Source organism: Tamandua tetradactyla, chromosome 4 (genome assembly GCF_023851605.1).
Source record: "Tamandua tetradactyla isolate mTamTet1 chromosome 4, mTamTet1.pri, whole genome shotgun sequence".
In the NCBI taxonomy this organism is placed as follows: Eukaryota; Metazoa; Chordata; class Mammalia; order Pilosa; family Myrmecophagidae; genus Tamandua; species Tamandua tetradactyla.
Window position 1 is genome coordinate 190,330,948 of NC_135330.1, and position 14,912 is coordinate 190,345,859.

The 14,912-nt window shown below is 36.7% G+C and overlaps 1 protein-coding gene and 1 pseudogene across 2 annotated transcripts in view; one reads left to right on the forward strand and one right to left on the reverse strand.

The window, feature by feature from the left end:
* Positions 1-14,912, reverse strand: part of MTMR6 (myotubularin related protein 6) — a 50,397-nt gene that overhangs the window by 13,860 nt on the left and 21,625 nt on the right. For both annotated transcript variants that reach the window (XM_077158854.1, XM_077158855.1), the window contains exons 3-6: positions 9,826-9,988; positions 5,369-5,526; positions 4,936-5,064; positions 1,596-1,730 (exon numbers count right to left, since the gene is read on the reverse strand). In XM_077158854.1, coding sequence (XP_077014969.1) covers positions 1,596-1,730; positions 4,936-5,064; positions 5,369-5,526; positions 9,826-9,988 — 585 coding nt within the window. The remainder of the gene's footprint in view (positions 1-1,595; positions 1,731-4,935; positions 5,065-5,368; positions 5,527-9,825; positions 9,989-14,912) is intronic.
* LOC143679670 (testis development-related protein pseudogene) lies at positions 10,468-11,563 on the forward strand (annotated as a pseudogene).

Consider the following 14,912-nt stretch of genomic DNA (forward strand, 5'->3'; position numbering starts at 1 on the left):
TAAAAAAAAGAAATTCTCTTTTTCAGTCTGAATCTATTTTTTCTTTAAGTCCTGCTTTATATTCTCTTTGGTTTGGGGATCTGAGATTTGATGTCTCATTACTTTTTGGAAAATTCTTGGCAACTATCCTTTCAAATATTTCTCTCGTTTGTCTCTTTTAAAGATTCTTATTACACATTAGACCATTTGATGCTCTGATCTGTTTTGTTTTTCTTCCTGCTTCCTCTTGCACTTTAGTAATTTCTCTTGACCCATCCTCAGTTCATTGATTTTTTTTTTTCTCAGTTGGGCTGAGTCTACTGATAAGCCTGTTGAACGAAACTCTCACCTCTCTTTCCATGTTTTTTTTTTTAGTTTCTAGAATATCATTTGATTCTTTCTATAGTTTCCATCTCTCCTGAAATGAACTACTGATACATACAACAACAAATAATTCTCAAATCTATTATGCTAAGTACAAGAACACAGACTCAAAAACCTATATATGTATGATTTAATTTACATGACACTCCTGAAAAGGTAATGCTATAAGGACAGCAAACAGATTGGTAGTTACCAGGAAGGACTGGGAGTGGAGGGGCAAGAAGTCAAAAGGGAATTTTGGGATATTGATGGTACTGTTTTGCTTGATTGTGGTGGTGGTGGTTAAACGAAATGTATATGTCTGTCAAAATTCACAGAATCACATTAAAACAGGTAAATTTTACTGGCTGTAAATAAAACAAAATTAAAAAGGTAAAAGACAACAAAACTTTTTCTAAGATTTTGCTCTAAAATTCACTTGGCAGCAAAACACCATGTGAAGCTGGGTTTATTTAGCCCCACTTAGTATAAGCACTCATATGTTTCGATTCAGAATATTAACGTTTGATTACAAGCTGCTGCCACAGACCTGCTGCTGCTGTCATATAATACCCAAATATGTACTATGTTATTTTTTTTAATCTGAAAATTTTTGAATTACAAAACATAAGAATTCTTATGAATTTGGGATAAGGTTTGCAGATCTGCGTAAAAGATTCTATCAGCTAGTGGATACAGTGGGAGATAACTGAAAAGCACTGCAAACTGAATATCTCACCTAAAAAAAGTAGAAGAATTTACCTACATATTAAATGTTACATATATCCAATCAAGCTATCATTTGTAACTTAACCTTTCCTAAACCCTGAAATGACTTTTTGTATTTGATCTTAATTACATGTATAACAATCTAAAAACTGGCCTATTCAGTTAATCACTGTCCTGATGATTATAAAGGCCTCCACTGCCACAAATAAATGTAAACAATGACAATCATTTCTCAGCTCCAAAGAGTTTTTTGTGCAAGCATTTTAGAAAATCCACGAAGAAAAAATCTCTAACTATACCACCCTTAAGCAAAGAAATATAAACAGGAAAGCTAAATATAAGATAGCTACGTGCAACAACATTAAAAATGTCAGTTCATTTCCAGAAAGAATTAAAATAACTTCAGTGATTTCCTTAATATCATTAGCCTCAGTTCATTTAACACTAGAAATTCAGATATTCCTATTAATTAAAGTAATAATGCTAATTACATTAAAATGCTGTATAGTATTCCAGATACGTACTTTGGGCCTAGTGTCCATGACATACATATAATGATTGACTGGATTGGCTTTACTAATAGCTTGAAGCAAATGTTCATCCTCCAGGCACCTGGCACTGAATCCTGACAGTGGCTGACTACATCGGCAAATGGCAGCCTAATTCAAAACAGAAAGAGAACAGATTATCCAAACAGGTTACAAAAAATGTTAAAAAGAAAAAAATACACACACGCAAAAAGAAAAAAGAAAAGTTAAAATCAAATATGCTCTCTGTTTAAAAGTTGGAAGGACAATTAAAAGGTATTAACTTTGAAATACCCTCTGAATTAAATACTATTTCAATATCTTGATGTTCTCTAAGAGTCCCCAATATTCTCTTCTCCAAAGAAACCTAATCTCCTTACCTATTTTGACCAAAAAAAAAAAAAAACCTCAGTGTCTAAGAAGCAATACCTAGTCAATTCTCTATCAAGCAAACTACTGTTAAGATACTTGCGTTGTGTGCTCTATTTAGATTACAGGATTCTTTTGACTCAACTTCAAGTAAGGAATTATTTAAGACAAGTAGAATAGGATTTTTTTTTAAGTGGTAACATTTGAACTTTTACTTTCTAAATGCTTTTAGATCTCTAATTTGAGTGTAAAGGGCTAAAAATCAGCAATCTATATAAAACAAGGCAAATGAACTTCAACTAAAATTTGGGTTAAAATTCAGACAATCCAGGAGGCAAGAATATGTATAAAAAGTAGTGGAAGCTGAATTAGATATGAGGCTTGTTTATAAATATTTCCACACTTAGTTCAGACCAAGTGGTTCTCAACTGGAGGCGATTTCCTCCCCTCTCTGTTCCACAAGGGTATTTGGCAACCTCTGGAGGCATTTTAGTTGTCAAAACTTAAGGGAGAGGTGCTACTGGCATCTAGTGGGGGTAGAAGCCAAGGGTGCTGCTAAACACCTACAATGCACAGGTCAGTGCCCCCACAATAAAGAATTATTCAGTCTCATATGCCAATAGTGTCAGGTTGAGAAACCCTGGTTTAGACCAAAATTTTGTTAGGAAAACACATAACTGGTTGAAAGTATTTAGAATATTTCATCGTAGTATATACATACAATGGCAAATATGTGTTCCACGATAACTGTTTTGACACTAACCCCGTAGAATTTTTTTTTCTTTCAATAACCTAGATGATAAAACAGAAAACAAAGCCTTTTGAGGTAAACTCAGTATGATTAAAACTGACACAGGGGACAGAACTAATAACTTCAAATCCACTAAATTCAAATAAATAACGCTATCCACTGAGAGAAAAGAATGGAAGGAGGCTTCATTACAATGAATCACTTGTTATCTTCACACAGATATAAGAATTTATATGAAAAGGCATATAACTAGTACAAAAAGTAAAAACAAAGTAATGTTTGCTTTATACTCAACATTTGATCACTTACTAATCAGCAATTAAATGTTAAAGAAAAATGTGGACTCACAATTTATAGGTGGAGAACCTAAAAAAAATTCAAACGAAAATAGATCTAAAATGCTACATAACAAGACTTAAGAAAAATTCATTGAACTAAAGGAGTAGTGAAGACCCTCAGAAACTCCTCACCCTGAAAACAATGTTCATTCTACAAAGAGGATTAACCTGAAGACTAGACAGCCAAGCACTGCTGAGGCAAGGGCGAAGCTCTGAACCAAAAAAAGGGGAGGATGAAGTAAGGCCTACAAAACAAAGGGCGAGATCCTCCCCCTTCCTCTTCCCACATATGGCTCATAGCCTAACTTATTACACAAACTAAGGGGAAAAAATCAGAGGATTGTGCTTTAAGAATCAATTCACACAAACAGATAAAATCCAAAGATAGGGATCACCTGTGCACACAAATTTCTGAACAATGCTGTCATGCCTCACTCTTAAATATAAGGCCAGCAAAGGATCAGATATTTGAGAGAAGTGAAAGACCAAAAAAACAAAATAAAATGAAAAATAAAGGAACTCTGAACAGATAGTTAATGTGGGGAGTTCAAGAACTCTAAAAAGAAAAAAACCTTCAGAGAACTAAGAGCAGATACCACGTCCAAGAAGAGAAAACTGTCTAAAATTAAATCCAGAAAATAGGAAAGAAAAAGCTGTTGGATATTAAAAACATTATAGCAAAAATAAAAGACCAAGAGATAGATAAAACATAAAGCTGAGGAAATTGTCCAGAAAATATAAAGAAATAGAAAATAGGAAAGATGAGAAAAATAATGGATTATGCTAAAAATCCCAAATGCCAAATGACGAGTTTTTTTAAAAAGTACAAAGAAAACAGAGGATGTTACCAAAGACATAGAGAAGCAAGTTCCCCAAACTGAGAGACAAGAGTCAAAAAAGACATGCCAAGGCAAATCACAGTGACTTTTCACAAGGAAACAGAAATAAGATCCTAAAAGCTTCTAGACAAAAAATGAGATCACACACAAAGGTCTGGGAATCGGGTATGGCATCAAACTCCTCAGCTCAGCAATCCAGCTCAGGAGGGAGATTTTCCCTCTCTCAATCTCAGTTTCCCCATTTGAAAGTTACAGCTAACAACAGAACCTACCTTACATGGTTACTATGAGGATTTTGTACATATAAAACATTTACCATATGGTACTTCCAGACCTTCAGTTAGTAGGCTACAGAGGTAACGAGTAATCCCTATTACTGATTCTCAGTATAAAGCTGCTTTCCCCACCTCTTCATATTGCTTACAGATTTGAAGAGCTTACTATGGAATTGGGAACCTGGAATACCCATGATTCCTTTATCTCAACAGATGTCACAACTACCCAGTTTTCCCAAATACAATCAGAATCAAAAGAGAACCACAGTGGGGGGAGGAGGGAAAGGGTGTGCACGGGTAGTTCAGTGGTAGAATTCTTGCCTGCCATGCGGGAGACCCAGGCTTGATTCCCGTCCATGAACTTTCCAAAAACCAACCAAACAAAAATTCAACAAAGGGTGCTGCAATAACAGGATACTCACATGGAAAAAATAATGACATGTGACCCCACCATACAATATACAAAAAAAAAAGAGAACCATACGGAAAAGTACTAGGTTCACTAATCCCATTATTTTCAAAGTCATTACTAGAAAGAAGGGAGGGAGAGGAAAGGAAGATGATAGGAATGTATGAAATTTCTGTATTTCAGGATAGTTTTGTTTTAAAATTTCAAAAATGTACATTAAGTGAAATGTCAGCATTTTCCTACTAATAACATTATAATAATGAGTTTTTTAATATAAAAATTAGTGTTTATTTAGTTACTTAAACCTAAAGAAGCATAATAAAACTTTTATAAAAGAAAAGGAAAAAGTTTTCTACCTCCTTTTCTTGATGATAGTATGAAAGAACTGGGAATCGTCCTTTGCTCCGGAACTTGGAACTGCCAACAATTATTGGTTTGCTTGCAATTCGGGGAACATAAAGTTCTCTGGGATAAGTTTCACAAACCTGTAAATATAAAATAATATACAACCATTTCAAACACAGTTTAAAAACAATGAGGTAGGGCAGGCCACGGTGGCTCAGCAGGCAAGAACGCTTGCCTGTTGTGCCAGAGGACCCGGGTTCGATTCCCGGTGCCTGCCCATGTATAAAAACAAACAAACAAAAAAGAAAAACAATGAGGTAAAAAGCACCTTTGAAAGCTTAAATGATATCAAATGCAGAAACATTATACAGTAATACACAGACAGATTACTACTGTGAGAGTTAACCCCCTGACATGAATTTCTCCAAAAGGTTGCTAAATTACCTTGTACTCACGGTTTGCATCAGACAACTGCCAGTTTGAATTTGGTAATCCCATTCTCTTATATTCTTCAGCAAGGTCAATGAGCTTCCAGCCTTGTCGTCGTTCTGAATCATTTTGTTTGGGATTATAAGAAAACGCATATAGATCTTCATATTTTGCTACAGAATACAAAATACATAAATACTGAAATGCAACTTATGGGACATAATATACTATATATAAAAATTACTTTTCAATTATATTCCCCATTTTTTTCTTTAAAATCTTCAGAGATGGCTAATACCTAAACATACTTGGACCTAAGTTTCTCGGTTCTTTGATACAAATGACTTTTAAAGGCACACATATCACTCTGAGAGTCAATTAATGTCACCACTAAGTTAAACTAGTAAATAATACAGTCATATGTTAAGTTCTCATTGTAGTATCTCCTTTTCTTAAAAGTAAAATTTTTGAAACATAAATAGAATCTTCGCCTTACCACTTTTCCTAAATGAATATATAAAACAGAAAATGTAATGTTGTACTAAAAAAAAAAAATCTGAAAAGGCATACAGAACATAAAGGTGACTTATACATTCCTATAGAACACTGTTGGGCAAAACGACAATGGTTGCACAGAGCTCAAGTGAGTACTTACTCTTTTTTTTAACTTTTTTATTGCATAATATAACATACATACAAAGCAAAGAGAGAAAAAAAGCAATAGTTTTCAAAGCACTCTTTAGCAAGTCGCTACGGGACAGATTCCAGAATTTGTCATAGGCTACCATACCATCATTTCAGATTTTTCCTTCTAGTGCTCCAGAACATTGGAGGCTACAAGGAATAAATATTTTTTTATATCATCACAATCGACTTTCTTTTTCTTTTTTTGTGTGTGAAAATAACATGTATATACAAAAAAGCAATAAATTTCAAAGTACATCACAACAATAAGTTGTAGAACAGATTTCAGAGTTTGGTATGGGTTACATTTCCACAATTTCAGGTTTTTACTTCTAGCTGCTCTAAGATACTGAAGACTAAAAGAAACATCAACATAATGATTCAGCAATCATACTCATTTGTTAAACCCTCCCTTCTCTGTATAATTCCACCATTACCTTTGATCTTTCTCCCATTCTTAAGGGGTATTTGGCCAATGCCCATCTAACTTTCCCATGTCGGAAAGAGCTGTCAATATGTAGTAGAGAGATGGAACTAGCTGGTGTTCTGGAGAGACTGGTTCCTCCAGGCTGGCCCAGTCCAGGTTTCAGGACTTATTTGGTCCAGGGACCCAACTGGAGGTGGCAGGTTTCTAAAACGTTACCTTAGTGTATGGAACCTTTGTAGAATCTCATATATTGCCCTATGTGTTCTTTAGGATTGGGTGGAATGGTTCTGGGTAGGGTTTGGCAAGTTATGATAGGTAGCAATGTCTAACTGAAGCTTGCCTAAGAGTGACCTCCAGAGTAGCCTCTCGACCCTATGTGAACTCTCTCAGCCACTGCTACCTTATCTGTTACAATTCTTTTTCCCCTTTAGGTCAGAATGGCATTGTTGATCCCATGGTGCCAGGGCTGGACTCATTCCTGGGAGTTATCTCCCATGCCGCTAGGGAGACTTTCACCCCTTGATGTTATGTCCCACACAGGGTCGGGAAGGCAATGATTTCATTTACTGAGTTGGGCTTAGAGAAAGTGACGCCACATCTGACCAACAAAAGAGATCCTCCAGAAATAACTCTTAGGCATACCTACAAGAAGGCTAAGCTTCTCTACTACATGCATAAGCTTCACAAGAGTAAGCCTCAAGATCAAAGGCTTGGCCTACTGATAGGGGTGTCCCTAATGTTTGACACAGTATCAAGGGTTTCCCCAGTGATAAAGTTTAATAATTTCATATTTTTTCTCCCATCCCTCAAAGGACTTTGCCAATAGTTTTTGATTATCTGCTTAATATATTCTAGGATGTATTCAGGCATTACATTAAGCTATACACGATTAAAGGTCTTCATTCCTATTCTGGGCTCCCTGTGTTCTGATTGTTTAAATGAGCTATCCAGACAGATTGAGTTAGATTATGTGAGTGTACTTACTTTTTTTTTTATTAATTAAAAAAAATTAACAACAAACAAACATTAAGATATCATTCCATTCTACATATATAATCAGTAATTCTTAATATCATCACATAGTTTCATATTCATCATTTCTTAGAATACTTACATCGATTTAGAAAAAGAAATAAAAAGACAACAGAAAAAGAAAGAAAACGATAGCAGAAAAAGAAAAGATTATACATACCATACCCCTTACCCCTCGCTTTCGTTTATCACTAGCATTTCAAACTAAATTTATTCTAACATTTGTTCCCCCTATTATTTATTTTTATTCCATATGTTCTACTCTTCTGTTGATGTGGTAGATAAAAGGAGCATCAGACACAAGGTTTTCGCAATCACAAAGTCACATTGTGAAAGCTATATCATTGTTCAATCATCATCAAGAAACATGGCTACTGGAACACAGCTCCACATTTTCAGGCAGTTCCCTCCAGCCTCTCCACTACATCTTGAACAACAAGGTGATATCTACTTGATGCATAAGAATAACCTCCAGGATAACCTCTTGACTCTGTTTGGAATCTCTCAGCCATTGACACTTAGTCTCATTTCACTCTTCCCCCTTTTGGTCGAGAAGGTTCTCTCAATCCCTTGATGCTAAGTCTCAGCTCATTCTAGGGTTTTTCCTCAATCCCTTAATGTTGAGTCTCAGCTCATTCCAGGATCTCTGTCCGACATTACCAGGAAGGTCCACACCCTGGGAGTCATGTCCCATGCAGAGTGGTGAGACTGCTGGTCGTGTTGGCTGGAGAGAGGCCACATCTGAGCAACAAAAGAGGCTCTCTTGGGGGTGACTCTTAGGCCTAAATTTTAAGTAGACTTGACCTATTCTTTGTGGGGTTAGGTTTCATATGAACAAACCCCAAGACTGGGGGCTCAGCCTATAGCTTTGGTTGTCCATACTGCTTGTGAGAATATCAAGAATTCAACTTGGGGAAGTTGAATTTCTCCCCGTTCTCACCATTCCCCAAAGGGGGCTTTGCAAATACTTTTCCACTCATTGATCGAATCACTCTGGGATTCATCGGGGCATCACTCTGGACAAACCAACAAAATCTCATGTCCTACCTGAGATTCCAAGTACTTATGACGTTCACTCAAACTATCTATATAAGTTATATTAGGAAATGGAGTGCACTTACTTTTGAACAATGATAGTCAAACCATCTTGACTATAAGATCTGGCTTAACATGGATGATAGGTTAAATGTCACAGGCTTTATGTGTCAGAAGAGTGAACATAAACCTGCTTCTACAACACCTGGAAGGCTGATCTTTTGTACGTGTGTGTTTAACATTAAAAAAAAAGAGAGAGAGAGACAGTAACATTCAGTAACAAGTTTGCTTTGTTTCTCTCAAGAGATCTATGTAATTTCACCCTAGAGTGAGCTGGGATGCAGCATTAAGGATATGAGAAAACCTTCTAGACCAAAAGGGGGAAAGAGAAAAATGAGACAAAATAAAGTGTCAATGGCTGAGAGATTTCAGAGTCGAGAGGTTATCCTGGAGATTATTCTTACACATTATATAGATATCACCTTTTAGTTAAGGTATATTGGAGAGGCTGGAGGGAACTGCCTGAAAATGCAGAGCTGTGTTCCAGTAGCCATGTTTCTTGAAGATGATTATATAATGGTAAAATTTTTGCAATATGAATGTGTGATTGTGAAAACCTTGTGTCTGATGCTCCATTTATCTACGGTATGGACAGATGAGTAAAACATATGGATTAAAAATAAATAAATAATAAGGGGAGCAAATGTTAAAAAAAAAAAAACTTAAATTAAAAAAAGGAAATCTATGTAATTTCAGTAATGTTAGGGGAATTAAGCCTAGTAAGAAGATTCCTCTTTAGGGCCTACATCCCTCTCAGTCCTACCTGAACTAAAATAGGATTCATCCTCTTTTCCCTCTGTTCATCTCTCTAAACAATTAAAGATATAAGGCTCACTGCTACGATGGCACCTTAACGTTCCTTAACTTTTGTTTAGTAAGTTCAGTTTCCAAGTCATCCCCCCGGTTGTGGAATACTTCACTTAAGAAAAAAAAAATTGTGCTACTAGCTATCAACAGCTTCTGAAAACATTAATATAAATCTGAGGTTTCTTAAGTTTGTATAAATGCTTCTTTTCTCCTTATTCTCATTGCCCTTTCTTTTGGCACCATGGTTACAATTCAGATCAGTAGTTTCTAATTATTTCTAGGCCATGTTTTTTGGGCTAGAATGCACAGGAACCTGATCATAAGAGTAACAAAGTATAAAACAGCAATAATGAGACATTAAATGGAGTTATCATTAATCATCTAATTCAAAATAAAGCATCTAAGTGTTGACCTCTAAAAGCAATACCTTGTTTCGACAGTTGCAGCAAAGAGTTGTAAATATCGTGGCAATCTCTCTCTCTAGGAACGATGAAATGCACAATCCTGAAGTTCTTGCATTGAATCACAAGTGGGCATCCAGAAGTAGTCAAAGCAAGTTTCTCTACTGAAGCAATATGGTGATGTAAGATCTACAGCATAAAAAAAAAAAGCTGAAGATACCATGATAAAAAGTACCAAATATCGTATTCTCTTCCAGAGTGCACAAATGTTAGATGTGCTCTTTAAATAAAAAGTATTGAATGCTACAGGACACTCCCAAACTTAAAATTTTGAAATGACAAATGCCCAAGCCAGAAATAATATCAGAAATCTGATAATACTCCATCACCCCATATAGTCAAGACATCACCAGATCCTAAGGATCCCACCTCCTAAATATCTCTATAACCTGTTTTACTTCTCTCCATTTCACTTCTACCTCCTAGTTGTAATGTCCTCATTGTACCTGAATTACTGTAAATAGCCTCCTAAAATATCTCTTCATATTTACTCATGGCCCTTTCTAATCTATTTTCTACAATACAGTTGTGTTATCTTTAAAAAGCACTCTACCTAGGAGCTGCCACAGGGTGGCAGAGGCAGCAGCTAGCATTGGGGACAGTTGGAAATGCAGGGGGTCTGTGGTAGTTAGATTCAGTTGTCAACTTGGCCAGGGGAAGGCACCTAGTTTTGTTGCTGTGGACATGAGCCAATGGGACGTGAACCTCATCTGTTGCTGATTATATCTGAGGTCGGCTAGGAGCCGTGCCTGCTGCAATGAATGATGTTTGACTTAATTGGCTGCTGCTTAAATGAGAGAGCGCAATGTAGCACAGCCCAAGCAGCTCGGCATTCCTCATCTCAGCACTCACAGCTCAGCTCAGCCCAGGCCTTTGGAGATACATAAAGAAGTCACCCCGGGGAAAGTTGTTGGAACCCAGGAGCCTGGAGAGAAGGCCAGCAGAGACCATCCTGTGCCTTCCCACATAAGAAAGAACCTCAGTGGAAAGTTAGCTGCCTTTCCTCTGAAGAACTAACAAAATAAATCCCCTTTTATTAAAAGCCAATCCGTCTCTGGTGTGTTGCATTCCGACAGCTAGCAAACTAGAACAGGGTCCAAATTCACCCAATTGCCAGTGGGTGGCCAAGGAGAGGGAAGAAAACAGATTCCAGTGCCCGAACACCCTGCTTAGGAGCATGGGGAAGCTGAACAAGATCAAGCACTTCTGGAGGACTCCTTCAAGGAAGAGGTGGAGGACGGCCTGCGGGAAGGGAGGCTGCTGACACCGTCCACTGCTGCACAGGTTCAGGGAACAAGTTTCCAAGGTTGGAAGGAAGTGACTTCTCTGTTTAATAAGGATGGTGAACATCATCTACTCGAAACATGTAAATCTCCGAAGTCTAAAGGAACTAATTTACGATTAAAGGAAGAGTTGAAGACAAAGAAGATATCTGGATTTTGGGACAATTCGGTTTTAAAACAGAATATACAGGATAAAAAAAGAATTGAGACTTAAGGGTAGGAGCCTCAAAAAATTGCTACTGAAGATGTAGCAGCTGAATCAAGTGACACCTTTAGCAACTACATGTCCTGGCCACCCTGGGAAGATGATACTGAAGACTCTACTCAATAGACTACCATGGCCAAATCAGGAAATGGCTCCAAGTGGAGCATCAAATCAGCTGGAAATTTGGTCAGTATTAGATGACAAAGCAAATATTAAAGAATGCTATAAAGTGTGAAAAAAAAGCAGTCTAGTAATGCTATTTCCCACTTCTCCAGCTTCATCTCAAGTCCCTCTAACCAGCCCTATGTTCTAGCCACAACAGCTTCTTTTGGATCCTCAAATGTGCCACGCTCCTTCAAACAGGCTCTGAGTTGCTCCTACTAAGTGGGATAATGTAGTTTCACCTCTTCACCTAAGAACCTCGCATCAAATTCAGACCTTTGCCTAAAACTCCTATCCCTGAGAAGTATAGTCTGATGTGCCCTCTTCCTCAACCCAATTACGTTAGTCCACCTTCATTTTCTTATCACAATCAACCTATACTTTCCATTCATTCAACCTGGTACAAAAGTGACTTGTTGTATGGTGACTGTTTTTTATTCTCTAGCTAGATTTTGCATATTTCATAAGGACCAAAACTGCAGCTAAGATTAAGACCACTACTTCTTCAGCACCTCACACAGTATCTGGAGCCTCAAATGTGCCACGTTCCTTCAAACAGTTGTTCAATAAATGTTTATGGAATCAATGAAAAGAAAAAAAAAAGATTCATTATAAACTCAATACTGGTGGCATTTTAAACACATCATTTTTAGCTACTACCAAAAATATTCTGTTTTCTACTAAAAAAATTCTCCTGTTTCTCTGTATCAATCATGCCTTTTATCTAAAAGTATGTATAGCAATCTTTTATGGAAAACAAAAGGTCTCAGAGTCACACCAGCTTCTTGAATGGGAAGACTCAATCATAGCAAGAGATCAATTCATCCCAAATTAATCCAAGAAATAAAAATAAATTCTAGGAAAAAATTTCAGCCTGCCTTTTATTTTTGTGAAAGGGTGAAGGATGGATGAGTATGCATACTATAAACATATACATATATATATATATACTAGGCATAATGTAATTGCAGTATTATAATTAATTACATGTTAACAGTCATTATATTAAACATATTATATATTAAATTTAAAGTTTGTATGTAAGATAAAACTAATTTAAAAACTGGGAAAGCTTGAAAATTAAGATTAATGAGGCAAAAAATTGCCCTATGGAAATTAAAAATGTGCAATTAACACACACACATATGTAGTCCATACTTATGGCTAAGATTTACCACCACCACCATCTATAGTAGTGGACCTGTGCCAAGTTATTAAAAATGATCTAATAGTAACATCTAATTAGAAAAAAAGGGACAAAAGACTAACTACTATTAAATCAATATTATAATTCCAATTATTGTTATTTGCAGGAAGAGAATGATGAAGGGTTCTGGCTCTACCACTAACTAGCTACGTGATCTTGAAAAAAATGATACCTTTAAAAGAAGAAGGATCAAAAACTATTAAGGTCCCTTTTAGACCTAGAATGCTAATTTCTATGGCTCTATTATACTAAACAGACTTCACTCAGTAGAGACATGGGAAAATACTGATAAAAAAGCATTTTTAAGATAACAATAGGAGAGAAAAAAAACACAGATATCTTGTAGCTGAGACAGGCTAAGAACTAAAACTAAGTTCTCAACATTTGAAACAAAAGCTGCATGGGAAACTTTCATTTCTATCTCTAGGAGATGAGAACATATACGGAAGACACTGAAGCACGTAGACAAAGGAAGAGTAACTAGAGTGAAAAATTACACAAGCAAATATTTCACATGCCACTTTAAGAAGAGAAGAGAACAGAATGGATGGAAGGAGGGAGGGGAAAATGTGACATGTTCTCTAAGGTTGTATCATTGAACAATGAGATCCCCTGGACAAGGAGACAGACATAATTAGCTGAACTCTAATCTTGATTCGACTGACTGCTTAGAGAAATAGTAAAAGCAGCTACAATTTATTGAGTCACTAATATGTTTTAGGCACAGGTGCTTTTCATATTTTATCTCATTTAAGATTTACAAAGTCCTACATGATTACTGATGCTATCCCCATTTTACAGAAGTGCTAAGACTCAAAAGTTAAACATTTTCTACCAGACAGTTAGGAAGCCATTCTTCTCCACCTTCCTTTGCTGCAACACCCTTTTTCTATAAAAAACTGAAATGCCAGAAACCTTCTTTCTATCTTCCATGCAGGTGGGGGTTGCCATGTGTCCCATTTCCAAACAATCAGTTGGTAGGGAAAGCCCACTGAAGGCATTCTGGACAATCTTTTCCTCTCTGATCAAAAGGAAACGGGGATACCGAGGAGGAGCCCACCCATTCTTCTTGCTTTAAGAGGTTTGGTGCCACTTTTTCATCAGGTATTTTCCTTAAACTAGAAAGCACCCTAATAGTCACCCAGCCCATAAGCAGCAGAGCTGGTAACTGAGTCCAAGTCTATCTGAGAGGAAAGTCCAAGCTCATTCACTATTCTGGGTTACTTGTATCATATTGAACAAGTCACAATCTCCCTGGCTTCACCTATAGAATTTCTTCACCTATAGAATGGAGATAACAAAATCTGGCATAATCAGCATGACTAAAACCTGCTCCCATCTCTCCCACCTTTTTTTGCAGGAGAAAGTAGGAATTGTGCAGTCAAGAGTAATCTGACCTAGATTTGAATCCCTGCTCCATGTATAATGTTAGGCAAGTAACTTGTACCCTTTAATCCCAGATTACTACAGATTCCTGTAAAATAAGGATAATAATAGGGATAATTATGAATAATGAAATTACTTCATATGGTTACTATAAGGTATAAATGGTTTAATACCTGTAAAGCACTTTGCACCCTATCAGTATATTAGAAATAGAGGGAACATCATTAACCTAATAAAGGATGGAAACCCAAAACCAAAACCTACAGCAAACATTACCCTTGATGAAACACTAGAATGATTCCTTTTAAAATCACTAGCAAGACAAGAATGCATCACATAATATTTTCTATTCATCTGTGCCAGTTTGAAAAGTATTATGTACATCCAGAAAAGCCATGTTTTAATCCTGATTCCATCTTGTAGAGGCAGCCGTTTCTTTTAATCTTGATTCAATAATGTAGGATGGAACCTTTTGATTAGATCATCTCCAGGGAGATGTGGCATACTCAAGTATGGGTATTAACTTTTGATTAGATGGAGATGTGACCCCACTCATTCCAGGTGGGTCTTGATTAGTTTACTGGAATCCTTTAAAAGGGGAAACATTTTAGAGAAACCTCAGAAATGACTGGAGCCTACAGAAACGACAGAGACAGCAGAGACACAGATGTCTGAAGATGCTTGAATTCCTGAAGACATTGCTGTGTGCCTTACCATGAGATGCTAAGCAAGCCCGAACCTGGAGGGAGCTAAGGGAAGCCAAGAGATGAAAGCCAGCCCCAGAAAAGCAATCAAAGTGAGGAATCCTGA